Source organism: Felis catus, chromosome A3, assembly GCF_018350175.1.
Source record: "Felis catus isolate Fca126 chromosome A3, F.catus_Fca126_mat1.0, whole genome shotgun sequence".
Lineage (NCBI taxonomy): Eukaryota > Metazoa > Chordata > Mammalia > Carnivora > Felidae > Felis > Felis catus.
In genome coordinates, this window is record NC_058370.1 from 55,336,371 (window position 1) to 55,358,527 (window position 22,157).

The 22,157-nt window shown below is 42.5% G+C and overlaps 1 protein-coding gene across 1 annotated transcript in view; it reads right to left on the reverse strand.

Moving 5' to 3' along the window:
- Positions 1–237: 237 nt before the first annotated feature.
- The window catches only part of MRPS9 (mitochondrial ribosomal protein S9), a 65,912-nt gene continuing 43,992 nt past the window's right edge, over positions 238–22,157 (reverse strand). Inside the window, exons 5-11 of the mRNA XM_006930030.5 lie at positions 21,857–21,936; positions 12,855–12,940; positions 11,720–11,795; positions 9,071–9,239; positions 7,953–8,061; positions 3,465–3,634; positions 238–1,451 (exon numbers count right to left, since the gene is read on the reverse strand). Coding sequence (XP_006930092.1) covers positions 1,360–1,451; positions 3,465–3,634; positions 7,953–8,061; positions 9,071–9,239; positions 11,720–11,795; positions 12,855–12,940; positions 21,857–21,936 — 782 coding nt within the window. The 3' untranslated portion in view covers positions 238–1,359. The remainder of the gene's footprint in view (positions 1,452–3,464; positions 3,635–7,952; positions 8,062–9,070; positions 9,240–11,719; positions 11,796–12,854; positions 12,941–21,856; positions 21,937–22,157) is intronic.

Genomic DNA, 22,157 nt, shown 5'->3' on the forward strand with positions numbered 1-22,157 from the left:
GTATCCAGTAGTCCCCCTTATCTGTGGTTTCAGATACCCGAGTCAACCCCTGTCCGGAAGCACACGACCCTCCTGCTACTTTATCAGAAGGTCAGCAGTGGCCTAACACTATGTCCCAAGGCCCAGGGCACACACCTCACTGCATCACCTCGCGTGGGCATTTTATCATCTCATGGCAGCATGAGAAGGGGGGATACGGCGCAGAAACGTATTTTGAAGAGACCACATTCACGTAACTCTTATCACAGCACATTGTAATTGTTCTATTTTATTACTGTTAATCTCTTGCTATGCCTAACTCATCAACTAGACTTTATCATGATATTTATGTGCAGGATAAAGCCCCGGTATGTACAGGGTTTGGTACCATCTGTGCTTTCAGGCATCCACTGGGCGTCTTGGAACAAATGCCCGGGGGGGGGGGGGGTGGCTAGTGCACATATACACAGATTGTGAAAGGGTTCCTACCATCAAGTTAATGAACCCAACCATCACCTTGCAGAGTTACACCGCCCCCCCACCGGCCCCACCTTTTTTGGTGAGAGTGCTTCTGCTCTACTCTCTAAGCAAACTTCCATTGTAACAGTACAGTCTCATCATCACCATGTTAGATCCTCAGAACTAATTCGCCTTGTAGCTGAAAGCGTGTACCCGATGTGGAGAGCGTTACGCTCGGGGCAAGAAGCTGGACGAAGACCAACAGCACGCGGTGTCGCTTCTATGTAGCATCTTTACGAAGTTGAACCCATAGAAACAGGAGGATGGTGGCTGCCAGGGGCCGGCGGGAGACTGGCCTGTTGTCTGAAGCCACTCCTCTGACGCCTGGCAGCCCAGCCCTCTCCGGCTCCTGACAAAGACGCTCACAGCTTACTTCATTCTTCTGAACAAGCATCCTCACCTCTCAGTTTGAAAAATATGGGATAACAGCCGCCGTACGGGAAAACCACGGCAGCAGGAGAAGCGAGTTCTGGTCCACCTCTCTTGTTCCGTGAGCAGTGTAGCGCTGGCGGGTCCCTTCATTTTGGAGGCCGGGCCCTCTCGTCTGCAGAATGAGGTTACTTGACTAGATTTTGTTGAATGTTCCTTTCGGATCTAATATGCCAAAATTCTGTGAATCATGCTTCTAAAACTACCTTCTGAAAAAGTTTAAAAAATAAAGCAGCAGAATGAAGCTAAACATGTTTTAAAAATTGTATTTACAGGGTAACCTTTACGAAGTAGCATTTAAAAATAAACCGTCTCACAGCTCAAACGCCCGATAGTGCTGCCCTCACACTGGCCGGCAAATATTTATCATATGTCTGCCGCATGCCGGGCACATATACACAGCGTTTCCTCTCCTCTCCTGTGAAAGAACACTTAGCGCTTCTTCCAGGTAAACTTTCTGCGGGCTCCCTCCTGGCCTGGCTTCTTCCGTTCTCTGACCCGTGGATCGGCAGTCAGCAGTCCAGCTGCAGTGTAGAGAGAGAGGCCTTTATGAACCATGGAAATAGCACGCTGCCTAGCCGGAAAGCAACCAGACCTGTAATAATTTACCAGCCTGGAATAAATCTCATGAGAGCAGTTTGTTTTCACTCTTTTAGGACATTCTCCCCGTTTCGAGACAAACACCAGCTACGTTGTTTGAGTCTGCTCTCCTTACTTATCCCATGAGGGCCATGGGTTCTTGTAGTTTTTAAGCCTGTTCAACTTAAGTCTGCTCTTATGTGGGGGGCACTCTTCACTGTGACTGGACTTAGGTCGCCGACTTATTATTACAGGTGTGGAAGTTCGAATGGAGAAGAGGCAGAAAAGCAGCACTGTATGGTGAAGTTAAGAGGGAGTATATGGGCACTATAGGTTAAGAACATGAGTTCACAAACACATACAGTATGACTTATCAAACATATCTGAGAAAAGAAACTTCTGGAAGCTTCCACTCTCTTAATCATCAGGAGCAATTAAGATTTCTAGGCAATTAATGAGTTATTCTCAAACATATGCCCCAAATAATGTGCCCCAGTGGTGGCTGGAACCACAGATTTCAAGAACACCAGTGATAAGAAAGCTCTTACATTGCTTTTATAAATATGTAAACAGACCCCAGTCTTTCAGTGTCTTTCTCACTCTTCCAAAACTAGCACTTCTTGTCACTTGCATACAGGTCTAGGTATCTTATTAGGAGTATGTGAATGGCCCTAAAGCAAAGGGAAACCTCAATCACTTGTTATGTAAGTTTTTGCATTTACTTGTCTTTAAAAGGCATGGAATAAAACAGTATTTTGGACAAAATGCAGACATGACTTGTCTAAATTCTAGTTTGAATTATAAATAACACTTTATTACTTTTTAATATACACAGTAAGTCAAACTAGCAGAACTGTTAAGTAAGGTCCTACAAGTTACTTTAATGACTAGATATGAATCCCACAAAAGAGTGGGTTTCTTAAAAATCAATTTGTTTACAGACTTTTAAGAGACTTAAAAACTCAACTAACGTAAGCCCTAAGCGGTGCTAATCTGCAGCACGGAGTGAGGACCCAGCGGCTCCTGTGGGAGGGCAGGGGGTGCAGAGGCCAGCTTGCGTGCCCAGAGAGGAAGTGCAGGCACAGAGGCGCTAAGTAACTCGCCCAGGCCATGCAGCCAGCGCTTTCTTCCCTTTGTGAACAGTTCGAGGGTGACCTTCAGCTAGAACTGCCCTGGTTTGTAGTTAAGTGTGAAAGTGGGGCCCTAATGGACATATTGACTGTGTATTCTTTCTCACACTGCACAGACTCTTGTATTCATGGTGAGGTGACAAGAATGTTGCAGTGAATGAGACAACATAAAATTCACAGCCACATCACAGTGGAAAAACAAAAATCTCCAATGATGTTGGAAACAGTATGGGCTTGGTTATTACACCAAACAGTTACAAATTTCTATGATAAAACAATCACCGGGGGGCGCCTGGGTGGCTCAGTCGGTTGAGCGACCGACTTCGGCTCAGGTCATAATCTCACGGTTTGTGAGTTCGAGTCCCATATCAGACTCCGTGCTGACAGCTCAGAGCCTGGAGCCTGCTTCGGATCCTGTGTCTCCCTCTCTCTCTGACCCTCCCCCACTCATACTCTGTCTCAGAAATAAACAAACATTAAAAAAATAAAAACAAAAAAACAAAAAACCAAAAAACCCCATCACCGGTTCACCTGTGAAACACAATGGAGTAGCGCTTGCTACACTGGATAAGAGGTTAGGCCTTAAAGGCCAAAAGAAACTTTCCTGGACGCCGGAGGACCTCCTTTTCTTTTTTTAATTCAAACTCACCTCACAGAAATCAAAACCGTAAAACACTGTTATGATCCTGGAGCACGAAAAGAGAAGCCAGCAATCTGCGATACCAAGTACTCTCTGATTTCCAGTAACTGTTGCGGGACTCCGTGACCACTTACAGATCGCGCGGAGACAGCTGCCCCCCCACCCCCAACTCCCACCTCAGCGCGTACCTTGTCTCATCCACTCGACCTCTTCCTCGGTGACAAAACTGCACAAGGCTTTGGCCATCGCCAAGCGTATGGCTCCCGCCTGCGAAGACCGCCCACCACCTGACACGGTGCAGGTCACATCGTGTTTTCCAAGCCGGTCCAGGAAGTGGAAAGGGAACATCAGCTGTTCTCTAAAACGCGTCACAAGGAAAGGAAGTTTACTGTAAAGATACCCGCTTTAGGAACTGCTCACATTCTCAACATGTATACAAAGCGTATGAGGCTTGCCAGAGATCATACTTCACGGCCAAACCCATTAAGTGAAGGACGACTGGTGTTTCCGATACTTGGAATGCGAGGTTGACTCCTTCTTCCTGGATACGGCGATATACGCTCTCTCACTGCTGACCCCTTTTTCTCTCACGAGAACCTTGCGAAGCTCGAGGATAACCTCGTAAAGAAGCCAAAAGTGGGGGACCTCCCCTCGTCAGCTGAATCTCTCTGGATCCAGTCGGCAAGCAACGTCAAATGCCATCTGGACTCGCTGAACAAGGCGTACCATAAATACCTGTCTAGTGTGTGCTGTTCATCCTGGCGTGGTTGGTTTTTAAAAGTCTTGGCACCACATTCCACTCCTCTCACCCCCACGCTCCCCCCGCCGAAACACCCATTCCTATTACCAGTTCTCGAAGTGGCGGGGTCCCACTACCCGCCGGGTGCCAGGTGACGCCGCACAACCCCAGCCAGGCCTGCTTCCCGCAGCAGTCAGGGAGTGCCCACTCGGGCATGGGCAGGCACCCCCGGATTAGAGACCGGAACGCAGACACGACACGGCCCTGGAGCTTCTCTCGCTCAACCCAGCAAGTATTCGAACATCATTTATGTACCAGGTACAGTGTTCACCACTGCCTCTGTCAGGGACTTGGATTTTGCTATTTTTTCTTTAAAAATTTTTAAACCTTTATTTATTTTGAGAGAGAGACAGAGTGTGAGCAAGGGAAGGGCCGAGAGAGAGGGAGACACCGAATCAGAAGCAGGCTCCAGGCTCCGAGCTGTCAGCACAGAGCCTGATGGGGGGCTCGAACTCACGAACTGCAAGATCATGACCTGAGCCGAAGTCGGACGCTCAACCGACCGAGCCGCCCAGGCGCCCCTGCTATTTTGCCTTAATACCTCTACTGAATATTTAGCAAAGCCAATTTATATTGCATTTGCTTGCTTTATCTGACAGTGTGGCTTTCTGGACCCCAAATAAAGCTTATTGTCCCACAGTGATGCTGAAAGACTGATGCGGATGGGACATTCACATTGTACTCCTTGGACTGCATGAGCAAAATAATCGCATGCAGATACTTGGGCAGAACCTTCTCTCTGAACAAGACCTTCCAAGAACATAGTTAACTGGAGTTTGCAATAGCACTGCTTCAGTAGGGATGCTGTTTCCATAGCACACGGAAGGTCTCTGCACTGCCCAACGCAGGTAAGCAGTCAGTGACAGGTACGTGACATTAGTAAGAGAAGCTCTGGTCACCCACTTGTTCGGGAGCGTAAACATTTATCTGTCTTAATTCCTAAGATTCTAAGATTCCCTAACAAATGCTTACATAAAGAAACCTAGAGGGGCACCTGGGTGGCGCAGTCGGTTAAGCGTCCGACTTCAGCCAGGTCACGATCTCGCGGTCCAGGAGTTCGAGCCCCGCGTCGGGCTCTGGGCTGATGGCTCGGAGCCTGGAGCCTGTTTCCGATTCTGTGTCTCCCTCTCTCTCTGCCCCTCGCCAGTTCATGCTCTGTCTCTCTCTGTCCCAAAAATAAATAAACATTGAAAAAAAATAAATAAAAAAATAAAAAAAAAAGAAACCTAGACTAAAATTCAGAAGACATACATTCTACCATCTACTCCAGATATACTACAGTGACTGAGATGGACCGGTCAAGGTAAGACAGACCATCGTGAAGGGTCTGGACGGTTGGGAAGCTGGTGCACACGGAGGAACAAAACTAAATTTATACGCAGATGAAAAAACACCCAAAGGGAAATGATTATCTACAGCTATCAATTTTCGCTCCTCTGGACTGCAAACGAACATAGGCAAAACCAGCCTTCATCTTCTCGCAGGCATCTCAGAGGAAATCCTGGGCTAAAAGAATCAAATTTGGGGTGCCTGGATGGCTCAGTTGGTTGAGCGTCCGACTTCGGCTCAGGTCATGATCTCACGGCCTGTGAGTTCGAGCCCCATGTCGGACTCTGTGCTGACAGCTCAGAGCCCGGAGCCTGCTTCAGATTCTATGTCTCCCTCACTCTCTGCCCCTCCCCTGCTCATGCTCTGTCTCTATCTCAAAAATAAATACACATTAAAAAAAAAATTAAAAAAAAAAAAGAATCAAATTTGTTTTGTTCTTTGTTATATAATCAAAGTTATTTTGAAAAAAAAAATAAAAATAAAACGATTTCCTTTCTCTCTTCTCTGAACACTACCCCTTATGGCACCAATTCAAAAGCCTGTAACTTAGCATCTGTACAAACGCATACTTTTTTTTTTCTGTAACCACTCAGAATGCTAACCTTATCTCCCCTATTACATGGCTAGTGTTGTGTGAGGAACGTGTTTCTTTTGTACAGATGATCAACTCAGAGTTGCTTTAATGGTTGGCTGATGGAGCAAAGGCCTTTCCAAATCAGAAGGGCTATTAATCCTTGTATCCCACAGTGCTAGGCACATAGTAACAAATGTGTAAGTGACACATGAACGAATGAACAAGTTTTCTGATAACCCTGGGAAGGCAACACAGTCAGTGCTCCCAATGATCTGTCTGCTATGTTTGTGCAAACAGCCTGAAGAAAGGGCCCCGGAGAGACAGCTAGCAGTCCAGCGGACTTTCAGAAGAGCCATCTGAGAGATGAAGTCCAACTCTCTCCTGCTGACTAGCCAAGTGACCTTTAAGTATCTGGGCAAAGGTTACACAACTAGAAAACAGAACTAGAAGCAAGATCATCTGATTCTCCGTTCAGCTGTCTTCCTACTGGTCAGTGGTCACCTCGCTGCGGAATCTGTGAGCTCTCGAGCTGCTTCCGCATGAGGAAAGGCCAGCCCACAGCTAGCACAGCTGCCCCAAATCCCTGCAACCGCTTAAAGACGAGATGGTCTGGGGGCCCATTCCCGCCAAGACTAGCCTTAGGCTTCCCAGAGAAGAAGTTTCTTAATGACAGAAATCGTTATCTTCAACAGCTCTGATCTCTTCACAACGCCCAGAACAGGACTGTGTACACGGACAATCCTTAGCAGATGCCTGCTGAATTCAGAGTGAAAAACAAGTTCTAAGGATTGTAAGGCTACCATTTAATTATGAGACCAAGCCATAAACTGAGACTTGTTAAATCATCGGGAGCTCTATCTGAAAGCAAACTGACAGTTAGGGTCAAATGCCATTGCTCCAAGCAGTTCCCAATGCTCAAGTTCTGGGTCTCTCTTTGGCTTTTCTGAAGGGAAAGAAGGGCTTCCTCCACCCATCTCCCTGCAAGAGGGACGGCAGAATTAGTTCACTCTGTGAACTACAAGCTGAACGGACTTGGTTACTCTTTGACCCAGACATATATGGCAATAAAATAAACATACATTTCCTGAAGTAAGTATGCAGTCCAGAAGCTTGCACTACACTAACAGGGTTCTCTTTTCCTTACATAAGCATGGGGATCGTAAGAGCTCCTGCCTCCTTTCACCTTAAATAGCACACTACACATTCGGGGAACAGGAGGATTAAAGAGGAGGGCCTGATCTGATCATGCAGAACTTGTGTTACCTGTGGATAAGGACAGTAACTACTAGAAAAATAATAACCATCTCCAAAAGAGGCCTTTAGATAGTGACTCACAGAGATCAAAGAGGATCATGTTTCGAGGACTTGAATTCTGATACCTGTTTATGATTCATGTCTGTTTCTCCATGGGCTACAAAGTTCCAAACATAAAGCCGCCATATTTAGCCCTGGGAACTAAAGCAAAGCCTGATGAGCTCCTATTTTAACACATAAACGTCAGGTTTCATTGCCTGCTCAATATATAATCAATTTCCTCTGAGTAGGAAAAAATCCAAAGTGACAAAGCAGACTTTTTCTAATATTTCCCATGTAAGGTCCAAGGTTGGATTTTGTTGTTTTGTGTGCATCCACTCCCCCCACCCCCCAGCTAGGGAAACACAAGGTGGTAGTCTACTCTTCTCTCATTCTGGCATAGTCTGCATTCCAGAATGTGAGCTACATCCCAAATACTCCACTTCCAGTAGGAGCTGATGAAGAGAGGAGGAAGATTCAACTGATGAGGAATCCTAGAGATGCTTTTCCAAAACCTGAAAAGCTACATAAAGAATAGTGGTAGCTTCCCTCTAGCTAGTTTGATAAGTTAATTACACTGGTAAAGAGAAACCATCATTCAGACATACATAATCGGAAAATCGGAAGCCCCCTTAATATAAAGAATAAAGACGAAAAGCAAACGCAAAAGCAGAAACTAACCTGTCTTGTGTCACTGGGAAGTAAAGCAGATAATCGATTCCATTTACTTTTATTCTTCCACTTCCATGCTCATAAACAACGGCTTCTGCTTTTGCACTCTTTCTTTTACCTTTAAAATATAAAATTTCTACCAGGGAAAGTCTTTTAAGATATTGGCCGTTAGGCCAATGCTTTGAGACGGATAAAACAACATTAGATCCCCCCCCCCCACACACACACCCCAGAATGACAATATATACAGGGGGCATAGGGAAGTTCTAGAACTACTGTAAGTCAAACAAAAACAAAACAGGTGACTACACCAGAATCCATGTAGTAAAGCTTATTATGGGGTAGGTTTGTTCCTCAATTGCATTTTAGAAATACCACAATGATTTTCAATCAGTTTCAATAAGCAGTGAGATAATTCCTATGTATTTATGATACTTGAGAAAAACGACCAATTTACAGTGTTTGTCGTTTACAATCCATCAGAGTGTATTTAATCCGACAGCTTTTACAAATATATGAGGGGTATGAAAAAATATCATCGGTAGAAATGAAAGGATTTCTCAGGAAAGGTCCCATTTCTTTGAAAACACTCGTTTCTTCAATTTTGAAGAGCTGCAAGTCTATCATGTAACAGGGTCGGTCCTTAAAAGCAGCAGCAAAATGAATGTCCGCCTGGCCACAAGGAAGAAGGGAGGCGAGGACCACGTTTCACGGATTTGGTATCTGACAAGCAGATTTCCCGAGCATTTTCATTTTACACAGGAAACCTTTATCAGGAACATTTTTTCTTTCTGGCAGTTGAAAAGGTGAAAATAAAAAGATTTAACATAGATCTGCGAAAATACAGTGTTAACGTGATTGTGTAGGCAAACATCCACATTTTTTCTTGGGGCCTTAAAAGGTTCAGATTTTCAAAACTTCAGTAGAGCCTTGAAAATCAGAAAATCCAATGTGGCATCAGTGAAAAACAAAACAAAACAAAACAAAACAAAACAAAACAAAACAAAAACACAAAGAAAAAACCCCCCAAATGAACCAAATGAATACCAGGGAGCAAGAGCAAATAAAAATAACTATAGTTTCTCCGTTTTCACGAAGTTTATTTTCTCTCCCCAGAGTGTCATTACCTTCGCTTGTGCTGAAGGCCATTCCTTGCCCGTCATACTGCAAGGGTTCAATCAGCTGTTTTCTCGATTGAACAGTTACACTCCTACGAAACCTCTGCACAAACTCTTCTTCTTCGGCACTGCACTCCACTGTCAATAACCTTTCTAGCAGCCGAATGAACTGTGCATACTGCAGACAATAAAATAAAAATTCATTAGAAGATGCAAGTGTAATTGCATTTGCTAAGTTTTTTCTATTTTTGTATACTTGATCTTTCCGATGTTGCTTTTCTTGATGAATTTTGACAGGATGACACCCGTGCACCTTCACATGCTGCTTTTAAACAGCGTGCAGATGCAACGCTTTCCCTGCGTACCCGCCGTGCCCAGGCTTTTCTCTTAAGAAACAAAAGACACTTACCATGCAAAGAAAAGTCCATTTCTCTGTATTCTAATTACATGAAATGGAGACTTAAATTCGTTTAAAAACATATTTAGACGATCTTCAAGTGTAATTTCTACTCTTTTATTAACTGGATCAAGAGGAGGTTCCAAAATAATTTCCAGTAAGTTATGTATCGTAAAATGGGAAGAGTTTGATTTTGAGAAAATGTACCTCTTAAATTATATTTCATAATATATTTGGCAAATATATCTTTAGCTGTTCAAGCTGTGTTACTTTAATGTTTATGATTTCCTTTAAAACCGAACAATCAAGCTATTTAAAAATTCAAGAGATACTTGACTTAAAGGGCAACCTCTTGAAATAAATTATCCCTGCTACTCTGTGCGTTTTTTTTAATAGTTCTTGAACATGTGATTAGAAAGTAAACAACTTGGTATTAACCCCTTAAAATTAGAAGCCACAGTAATCACTCTAAAGTGTTTACGCAGAAGGAGACAACTAACACTGGAAATCCTTAGTTAATGTGCAGTGTGAGACTCAATTTTTGATAACCTTATGTATGTTTTTGTCAGCCCTAAAAATCACACTCCTCTGTCACCTCTGACTTCATTGTGAACATCCGCCATTAATAATTTGAAATGTGGAGCAATCTCACCAGTAAGATTAAACAGATGGCTCCAATGACTGCTTCCTGTGCTGTTACCGCACAAGAGAAGGGAGTTTTCTGAGTAAGGGTGACATACTTTGCCACCTGTGGTACCCGGCCTGACAAAGCTCCGTTCTCGCCCTCCATTTACAGGCCTGCGTCCTTGGCTCTCAGCGCTTCTCTCGATCCCACCACACACTGACTGTGAACGTGCAAAGGAGTACCTACAAGTACAGCATGGCCTTTCTCCGGGACCAGGGTGAAGGTTTAAGAAGTCCCTGCCTCCCTCATCTGGATACCAGCCATCCGTTTCAGGATTTCTGTTGCTATCCAGGACCCTAAAAGTATAGAAGACTATCGTATGCACTACATATACTATCTATGCATGTGATATACACGTATTTTATATATATATATGTATATATATATATATACACACATGTATATAAAATGTATCTATTTATTTTGTCTTTCCTGTTGCATACCTGTAATGAAGTCCTTGGGATGTCTTCAAAATGGGAGAAAACAAACAAACAAAAAACTAACAACCCCAAACTTGTAGTATAAAGATCAAAGCAGCCAGAAAACAGAGGACACAATGAAATGACACGTTCAATGAAGAAGCAAAGAGAGATTTTTCAGTTAGATCCATGCGGCAATACCGACTTGGCAGTTAGGATATTAGAAATTAACTCCAGATCCACCGCTCACCAAATGCCTGACACCTTGTTAAGCAAATTGCAACGTTTCCAAATCATTAATTTCTTCAATATGTTAAATGAGAAAAAGAGCAATTTAAGTACATGACTTAAAATCAACACGGGTGGCAAGGTACTAACAATGTTAGCCAGTGCCATGGAAGAAAAAAACCCTTCTTGGAACAATCTGTGAAATTTACATTCAAATCTTCTAGAATAATCTAAATTTGGAACACCCACATATGTAAAACATCAAACTTCCTCTGATAACATTGGCATGTATTAGAACATTTAGCAAAAGACTCCAATTAAAACCTAATGCGGGAGCACAAACTTTATAGGGTAGAATACTCCCCGGGGAGCTGTTAAAAATAGGAATTCCAGGAGGACACCCCTAGAAATTCTGAGGTAGGTCTGAATCTTGGGAAACCGCGTTTTCTAGCCAGCATTTCAAATGACTGATGCAGGTGGTGTTACAGATTCCAAGATGAAAACTACTGTCCTGACAGATCCTGCACGCGGGTCAGCCGGGGAGCAGCAAACTGCATGAAAGTAACCAACCGTGTGCTCCGTTCTTTGCTGACTTAACCTCTGAGGATTCCTTCTGCTTACCATTAGCTTATACAATCAGCTATCCGCTCTACCGGAGAAAGTGAAAACTGGCATCTGCCACAGTCCCCTACAACAACTGGCCGAGCACACCAAGGCACTTACACACGAGGATCTAGACACCAGGCATGTCACTTTCCTGACCACAGTAAGGCCCTGTGGCAGAAATCAGCTGCAAATATGTTCTAGAAAGGAAAACTGTCTTAGGAACACCTGTGTCTGAGAAACATTACTATGACGATCCTAAATACAGCAATTGTCTGCATTCTTATGGCACAGGTCCCCTTAAATTTAAAAGATTAATTACTCACATCTTGATCTGACAGTTTTTCCACTAACATTTCTTCTAGTTCCTCCTTAATCAGCCATCTGCTGCCAATCAGGTCTCTGTTAAAATATCACATATATTCTCTTTTAAATTAACCATGCAATTAGAGTTGTATCACAAAAGATCACACATGTAGTAGCGATTCTTGATTAGAAAACAAATTTTTGTATTCTCAAGCCTTAAAACCCAAGTAAACTATTTCTGAGAAGTGTTAGCTCATGCCCTTTTTCTACTTTAGCATAAAGATACACAGTCTAGCAAATGTTTTGTTTGAGGATTTAAACATGCCACTGTGGAACTCATGTGATACTAAAAGGTACCAGGGCTCTTAAAAATTTAAATGGTGCTTACTCTTCATAATTCACTTCAAAAGAGAAGTTATGGACACAAAGTTAGCCTGTCAATGGACTAAAGTAGTATTAAGTCCAAAGAGCTAGGGGAAGGATTTACGACTTAAACAAGGGATGCTCAAACACTTGTCTTCTGCCTAAGAAAAAGTTAAGTGAATAGGCCAAAATAACCAGGTTGACAGATCTAATCCATCACAGTCTTTCACTGTAGATCTAATCTGATTCCACTGCCACATGGAAGTCCAAATCTTTGTTTTTGGTATTTCAGTGAATAGGCAGCTATATAAACAAAAATTCTAAGGACATCATCTTCAAATATAGAAATTAAGTGTCATTTAATACATAAATCTGGAATGCAGATTTAACTTTAATATCTACTTCCCCCCAAACAAAAAACTCACCTATTATTCTGACTCCTAACTTGAATGATTAACGCTGAAATAGCAAACAAATTCCTAGCCTTTAAATATGCCTAAAAACACCAATGACAAGTGTCATGTTTTTCATTCAAATTTTTCATGTTTTTTTTTTAATGTTTATTTATTTTGAAGACAGGGAGAGAGTATGAGCGGGGGAGGGGCAGAGAGAGAGGGAGACACAGAATCCGAAGCAGGCTCCAGGCTCTGAGCTGTCAGCACAGAGACCAATGTGGGGCTCGAACCCAGGAACTGTGAGATCATGACCTGAGCCGAAGTCAGACGCTTAACTGACTGAGCCACCCAGGAGCCCCAAATTTTTCATATGTTTTAATGCAAGAGAAGAACTTACTTGGTTTTAGTTTTTTCTGAAAATAGACCTTTGGCTTGCAACTGATTCTGACGTTTTTCTACATCTAGTAGCTTTCCATATGCTTCCTGTGGCAAATAAAATATACACACTAAAATAAGAGACACAGTACATTATTTCTACTTCCTACCTTCCCTGTGAGCAGGCTTCATTTCAGAAGTGACCTCACATAATCTAGCTGCACAGCAAATAATACTGAAAGTGCTTTTTAATTATACTATTTCTCATTCAAACTAAAGGACAGTAATTTCAATGAGAATTCTGTATCACACGCAGTGCCATACTTTAACTGATTTTTAAATAACCCTATAAGAAATTTACTCTGTAAAGAACTCTATATAAAAAAATTCCAGTGAAGTTGGTAAAAACAAAACAAAGCTATGAACTATCTTCCTTTAAGTTCCACGAGTAGGACCAAAAATTTTCCTTTAAAAAAAAATCATAATTTATATAGCAATATGCACTTTAAACTTAGGGAACTAACCAATAAAAGTTATGGCATTTGTAGCTGAACTACTTATCTAATATTCAATATTTACATAATATTTAAGTCCTCACCATGTTAGTCTGTATCTTAAAAAGTTTGCTACTACGTTTTTCATTATTTGATTTCTTTCCATTAATTTACTTTCTAACAAAGACTGAGTATTATGTCACTTGTTAAATTATAATGCAAACGGGAAAAACTGCCATTTTGTTAGAACTTATAAAAAGCAATAATCTGGCAATGAAGATTATCTAGAAAATACATTTTCCAAGAAATGAGTTGACAAAAGCAGAATCACACAAATTGTCTCCCAGTTTTTTTGACTGAGCAAATTTAACTGAGGACTCACATCCACTATGTGTGTACTCATTTATAATTTAAAAAAATTTTTTTAAATGTTTTACTTATTTTTTGAGAGACAGAGTATGAGCGGGGGAAGGGCAGAGAGAGAGGGAGACACAGAATCTGAGGCAGGTTCCAGGCTCCGAGCCACCAGCACAGAGCCTGACACGGGGCTCGAACTCCTGAACCACGTGATCATGACCTGAGCCAAAGTCGGACGCTTACCCAACTGAAGCACCCAGGCGCCCCCACGCATTTATAATTTACCATCATCTACCATACGGATACCCAATGAGTAGACATTTTCAAAGCATGAGTTGGAGGTGACGTGACTTTTATTTTCTTGCTGGGAATGACCCCTTCCAATATCATTAGCTAATGTCAGGTAATGAAAACACAGCTTATTACCAATGGATATGTCCATTCATATCTCAGTCTTGAGAATTCCAAAATTGTGAGATGCAACTTCTTACACACACACACACACACACACACACACGCACACACACAGTCACAAGGTTGTTGACAGAGTCTGTTCTAGTAAAAGGGTACGTGTCCCTTTGCCCCGGTCTGTGTATGTACCGGTGTGTACATTAACAGTGTACGTGAGTATCTCAAACAGAGTGAAACCATCGCTGGGTCAGTAATTCAAAGGTAAATTCCCAGGGAAGACGCAGCAGCACACAAGCCTAGCACTGGTTAGAAATACAACCTCTCAGGTCCCAGCCCGTACTTTCAGATGAGGAACGTCTGAGGGGGCGCCCAGCGACCTGTTTTAATGATGAGCCCAAGTGATATACACTGCAGTTTGGATGTGAACGCTAGAAGTACCAAGAGTCTAGTTCAACACAATACAGCGAAGGGACAAAATCAGTTAATCGTACTCTAGTGTGCACATTAAGCATAACAATGTCTACAACTACATCCGAAGTACAGATGTATCACCTGTAGCGGCACAACTACAGCGGTCTACCCCAAAGAAAGCAAAGGCAAATGTGAACCACCCACGTGTAGCATGTGTGCCTGCTACTCAACTTAAAACAAAAGTTTACCACTTCTCTCGCAAGAATTATGGCGAAGCCTCATTTGACTGTGCTGCGGGTGCTTTTAACTCACTTTAAAAGGCTAAGATACTGGGTTGTGACCCCAGCTGGATGCCACCATATCAGAATCATTTCTGTGCAACTGTTTCTAGAAAGTAATTCTCAAGTGCTCTGAACAGGTCAAATAAAGGAATAGGTAAACCAAAGGAAGAAACGACAACCTACAAAACGAATCCTGCCCCACTTGTATGAAGCAGAACAGACACGGTGCCAAGAGCACCTCACCGTGCACCTGGCACGAACCCGTCAGCAGGCAGGACATCAGCCACGCTGCCGCACCTCGGCGTCTGGGAAAGGGATGGCACCAGTCTCTCTGGTCTGCTCCAGAGTCTGGAGATTCTGAGAATATGTAAGTCAGACACGTTGTATCTTTCCAACACAGCTAAAAAAATTGTCCAAGAGAACACCAACAATAGTAAAAACGATGCCCTCCCCTGCTGGTAAGGCTCTTTTGTTATTTTCTGTAATAACTAAGGCAATAATAATAATAATAGGCCTGCCTCATAGTCAAATTTTTTTTTTAAGTTTTTATTTATTTTTGAGACAGAGAGAGACAGAGCATGAACGGGGAAGGGGTAGAGAGAGAGGGAGACACAGAATCAGAAGCAGGCTCCAGGCTCTGAGCCATCAGCCCAGAGCCCAATGCGGGGCTCGAACTCACGGACGGCGAGATCGTGACCTGAGCTGAAGTCAGACGCCCAACCCACTGAGCCACCCAGGCACCCCCTCATAGTCAAATTTCAAGTCAGTGTGTAGGCTGCTAAAGTCACCACCATTTTCCAGTGACTCTGGGCCAATTTTTAGGCCCATACTCTTCTTCCCATTTTTTTTCACTATACTATTATTACCTTCCAGGGTTATATTTAGCTCCATAATAATTTGTTAAATAGTCCAAGTGAAATAATCAGAAAAAAAGTGTGTAATATGAAAAAAACACCCATGAAAAGTACATGCCAAATTTCAAACATGGTACATTCTATTCATTTAGGGCAGATGCTTATACTTTGATGGTTGTAACCCATCGATTTACACGATTCTCATTACACCACCCCATATACTTCTTCAAACAAGAAAACACACGTCAAGTACTTAGCACAGTGCTTGACCTGTAGTAGCGGTCAAGAAGTGACAGCGGGGGGCCGGGGTGGGGGGGAGGTGTGGCATTCAAGAGTCTAACAATTGAAACAGTACCATTTCTATTTATTCTTTCTCTTCTCTATATAATAAAACCGCTCTTGAGATTCTATCTTGGTTAGTTAGAGACAACAGCTCTCTGGAAAGTAGATTGTATAGCTTCAACTCCCTGAAGAGATGTGTACTAACGTGTATCTAAAAATCCTTGAGGGTATAAAATATGCCAGGAACTGTCAACATCACAGATTATCACTGGTAGCTTCTGGTATATTGTTAAGTTTCCACTTAATTTTTAAAGGACACTAGAGAATCAGAGTGACCCCACCTACACTAAGTTTATATACTGTATTTAATAGTATAATTTTCAAATATGACAGGAATAACCCAGATGTGAAATGCTGAATCATTAATCACAGCTATGATTAATATTTCATAAAATCAAAGCAAGCCTATCCACCCCTCATGTCATCAGATTTCCATAATGTATGAGTCAAATTTAGAAGGTGCCTAATTTGAAAATACCAGATGCTCAGGTTGCAGAAAAAGGATACTTAAACCAAGCCCTCCCTGAGCATAAGCAATATGATTTTTAGTATCCTTCTAAAATCTGTTTTGGCTGTATTAATCATGTAGAAATTCCAATTTTAGGCAAGGTAAACAAATAAAAATTTCTTGTGGGGGTGGTATAGGAAGTCAACTGTATTTTGATACCCAAAACATACAATAATAAACTAACAGTAATTACCGTCTTAGATACTAGTTAAATAACAGAAAAGTAACCGACTTAAAATATGTTGTTTAAAAAAAAAAACCCACAGGGAATTCAATTCCCTAACTAGCAATCTTCTCAATTTTTTGGCTACTGGCATATACAAAATGAAATGAAACAAACATAATATATAATTCATTTGTCACAGTTACTGCTATTTACCTAATATTCCAGGTGACATACTACCCTAGACCCTTGCTATCACTCTGTTAACACAATAGAGCTACAGAGTCTTAAAAGAGCATGCAGAGATAATGTCAGCACCAATCCGGAGCTTTTTAAAAATCAGCACTTGGCATAGTTTTAAAGGAGTTCTTTCATAATACCTCACTGTGAGAAGGATCACGATTTTAACTCCATTTTTAAAGATAAGGACACTATATCAAAAATTTTAAATATTCACCACAGGGTTACAAAGAAGATGTAAACGACGTGAGAATTTTGTCATACTAAGTCCCCAGGACTTTGGCTTATTGGGAGTCTGGAATCTTCACATAATGAAGCCGCATGCTTCTGGGGCTGCTGTTCTCGCGCTTTATGAACACAGAAGGTTAGTGAAGTCATTTAAAATAAACCAGAGAATTTCTAAATAAGTCAGCCTTCCTTCAAAAGGCAAATGAATCCCATTTATGCATAAGTTATCAGGATTAGAATTACTTGGTTTTCTTTCAAATTTTAACCTTTTGTTTTTTTTTCACTTCAGTAGAATAGTTTAAATACATAATGATCTACTTATTCCTTAGTTTCATACTTTTTTGGGTACAAATTCCCTATGTGGCCATGTAATTCCTTCAATTTATAGAAATACTTTGAAAATCATCCATTGTTTACTGCAAACTAGTCCTGAACGTGAGGTTTCTAAAAGATGCGCAATTCCCAGAGCCGTTTTTAGAGATGCACAATCGTATCTTAAAAATTGGGGTGAGGGGGCTCCTGTCAAAGTTCAGCAAATGCCTAATGTATCTGACACCTGTTTGCAACATCAGTGCCACCTTTCCCAAGTATTGGTCTCATGGGGCATTAACAGGTGTTGTGGGTAGGAAGGGTTCCGTGACCCATTGTTTGAGCAGTAGTGGGTCACTGCAACAGGTTTCTTTACCGAAGGACTTTATCGTGCTGCCGCGTAGCTCCTTGTTAGAGCTCCCCAGGGTGCAATACGCAGCACTGCCAAACTCACTCAGTTTCAGAACCTTTCTCATGATGAACAGTTGATAACTTGTGTCTCTCAGCAACCACTTTGGGAAAGGCTGCAGAAGACACGCCTGGACTTAACGAATGATCTTTTACAGAGGGTTCCCACTTCAGAGTCAAATAATCACCTCCCGTAATGAAATTTAAATAGTTTTCAACTCACTTTTAGTGAGCGAACTTAAAATTTTTCAAAAGCGTGTGTCTGCATTAACGAGTGACCCGTAATTCACATTTCCCTACAATTAAAGGCCCTGCCCAAACTCGACCACGACTGTCCAGGCTGCAGGTGCAGTTGTCTTGCTCATGGGTCCAGCCTTCTTTGCCACCAGCACGGTCGGCCTGGCCAGGCTCCGGCTGCTGTGGACAAGGGGTACGTAGCCCCGGCAGGCTGGCCGACCCAAAGGCAGACCGCCCTTCCGGCCCGTCCCTTAACTATGTACACGCGGTCCTCCTCATCTAGCCCTCGGCTACTCCCAGCTCAGTCGGTCCACGGTACAGCGTTTCCTTTTCTGCACAAACACGTGTATTCTCTTTAAAAACTCTTCCCTTTCCTTTACACTTGGGCTTGGCTGTTTCAGGAAAGCTCTCTCATTCTCCCTTTGCTTCCTCCTGCCGCGGCTGAAACCCTAAACTGAAACTCTAAATCATGTCTGAAAAGTATACAAGTGCTACTCGTCACATGGCTATTAAGGAAATGGAAAGCCATCCATTTTGGGTGAAAAAAAGACAGATGAGCCAGTGCCAAGCAAGCGTGGAGCTCCCTTTTCAGTACTCAACCATCCTTGGAGAAACTCCCTGAGTGTCTTATTTCTTCTTCCTTAAACCACTTTTTACTGCTTAAGACACGACCTGTTTGTACTGTTCTATACTTTTTACATTACATAGGTACACCTTATTCACTACTGGGTAAAGGAAGTGTTTTTTTTTTTTTTTTTATTGACTTCCCCAGGAACCTGAGGACATATATTGTCTCCGTAGGAAAAAGGGAGTTCCAACGAAGGGGGTAACATCCTTTAGAACGTAAAACACATCTACGAAGTCTGAGACTGCCACGGATCGGCACGTTTCCTCCACTTTACGCTTTCCTATCATGCTTCACTTCTGGGAACAATAAATTGCTTTCTTCTCGTCCTCATCTTCCCTCAGAATCCTCCCGCTTCTCCACAAAGCCCGGATGGACTAATGATAGGCCAGTGGGAGACAGTGTTCACTAAAGCATTGTATGTTCTCCCTCACCGTAAGCCACACCAGGACTCTCTCGTATTAGCCGCTGTAAGGTATAGATAAGCTCCATACACATACAAACGGCGACCAAATACTCAAAAGAGGAACCGGCATTATTACAGACGATAAAAAGGTTAACTGATGTCAGAAAGGTCTCCTGGCAGAACTGCATACAGGATCTAGATCTGTGGGGGGTTTTTTTGAGTTCTGTTTCTGCTTTGTTTTGACTGCCATGCCTCACACAATTACAGTTGGCCAAGGATGAAAACCGAGACTGGCTCAGGGTCTTTTTACCTGGTCACGTGGTAAGAAATTACACCAAAGGGACGCGGTAACAACGACGATACATTTCCAAGTGTTTAGTACCTGCCTCGGTCTCTGGGGGCCAAGTCCTTGCTGCGTGGGACAGCAGCACGGGGCTCGCTCTCCCACAGAATGGAACACCATCCACCCCCCTCCAAGAGAAGGCAGAACAAAGGAGCCGGCAAACACACGAAGCGGCTTCAAGTTGGAACCTTTTACTTTATACCCAGTGCGGCCTTCCCCCACAGAACCACTTCTGTAAAGTGGCCAGTCAGTGAGTATTCATTCAGTCACGTACTGTTTCAAAGCAACAAAGGGTATCTGGCATGATCTGGAAAACGAGGCTGGTAGGACTGCAGTTGTGAATTCATAATAAAACTGGCCACACATGACGCTGAAGTGACTGGCGTATGTTTAGGAAAGCATTTATCCTTTCTTCCCTACAGAAGTTCACCTTAAAATTCCATTCGAGAAAGTTTGGGAGATACAAGGTTTTACTAATTATCTGAACTAAACGCTCAAGTTAAGCCCAAAGATCTGTGATTCGCGGGTGTAAGCGAAGCCCCACGCTGCGAGGGGAGTCAAAACCCCCGAAGAAATAAACCGGACCGAAACTACTGAATTTAACTGACACAGAAAAGCCCAAAGAACTCTGCTCTCTGGGACACAAACTGTATTACTCAAAAAGAAAAAACAACAACAACAAAAAAAAAACCAAGCAAAAAAAAACCACGTTTATTAATGTAATTCGACCTTTGAGTCAGACTATGGTAGTGTTTCATCTACGGAGAAACCGACCGGTTTCTGGAGCAGTACCTTTCCAAAACACACACGGCAGCCAAAATAAAAGTTGGGCCTCTTTTGCAATGTGTAATTTCTTCATTATGATGGAATGCAACAAAATATCTTGCCCTTGGGTCGCTCAGTTTCAGCCCAAACAAATGCAAATGGCTTGTCAGATGACAGCTGTTTGATAAGGCTCCTCTACAAGACCTGCATGCTTTACTTTTTTCCGTGAAACTTGGGATGAAAGGCAGAAGGCAGGAAGAGAATTAATGTAGCATACAGTCTAAAGGCAATGCTACAACCGTGATTAAGTAGAAAAGTTAAAAGGCACAGATTTTCCACAGCTTCGCTGCGTGCAACCCATCCGTGTAACAAGTTGACAGGCCGAGCGCGTCAGCTCCATCATCCCCTCCGACAGCTAAAACGCGGCACCGCATCCCTTTTCAGAGAAAATTTGCGTCTGCACCATGAAGCGTTGTACATTATTTCTTAGCACTGCAGGGGGCTCAAGTCCATATGGAACCTTCACAAATATTACCACAGATCAAACCAGCGGCGTTGGGAGGCAGATTTGACATACCTATTTAAATGAACAGCAGGGGTCCTCGGGCAGCCTCGGGCGGCGCGGAGGAGCTCGGCGGAGCGCCAGCCTCGGCTCCATTACTCAGCAAAGACACCCTCTACATTTATCATTCATTTCATTTCTGCCAGGGCAAGAAGCTCATTTGCCCAAGGTCAACAAAGAGCGAAAAGAAGGTTTTCTTTTTTTTTTCTTTTTCCCCAAGAAATAAATGTACCTGACAAGGGGGGATTTTTGTCCTGTGGGTTTGTGGGCACAAATAAACACCGGGGCGTCCTGAAACAGCAGAGTGAATGTGTGCCTGGGAGTCAAGCAACCTGAAATCTGACGGGGGACGGGGGAAGCCCGGTGAATGTTTTCGCAACTTTTAAAAATCACATAATGAAGAAAATAAAACTTGACATCGTGTTCTTACGGTGAACGGGTTCTGCTGTTGAAAACTGGATATTAGCATCCAGGCCTTTCATTCGTGGTACCCTAGGGACTTCCCAAATCTGCCATCAGACACCTCTAGCTCTGAAACAAAATAAAAGTGGGTCCCAGTACACTCAAATGCGGTTGCAAGTCAAAGTGTAATAAAATCATTTCTTAGGTCTTGTGGAGTCACAAATTCTAGATTCCTACACTGCCTTCGCTTCTGAAAAGCAAAAATTATGTATGAATAAACAAAAAGCACAGACAACAATTGGACTCTCTCCCACGGTAAAGGCCTTACAGCCCCTGACAGCAGCATATACTTGTCCCCTTCCCTGCTTCGCCCTTTACCTTCGACGCACACGCGGGCCTTATTACTGAGCTGAGCACCTATCCCCTAAAATGATCTTAATTTGGAAGTAACAGCCTCTGAAGGTCAAACCGCCCTGATATAAATTCTGTGATGTTTACCATTAGCAAAAATGAATTAATAAAATATAAAGCTTTTCAACACACTGCCTTACCTCTAGACGTCTTAGTTTTAGTTCAATATGAAACATACAAGGTAAGTTCTGAAGCTGACTAATCTCTGATATAATTAGTCACTTACCTTACGGTTCATATTACTAATCATAAATGTAATATACTTACGTGCATTAGTGAATAATACGACTGTTTGCCAGTATAGAAGAGAAAATGAAATGGACGGCCATCTTCTCCCCACTGGATTGCTAATGAAAAGCCAGATGGAAAAAAAATAAACAAAAATAAAAATATACACAGAGAGAGCCCAAAGAGCTGTATTTAACTGAAGGTAAGACAGGTCTATAATTCCGATTAACTTTAAAAATAACAAAACAGCATTAATATATAGTATTTTAATACGTAGTTCAGCATGTTTAACATGTAAATATTCAGGACATTTAAAATTCCATATTCATTAACATAAAAC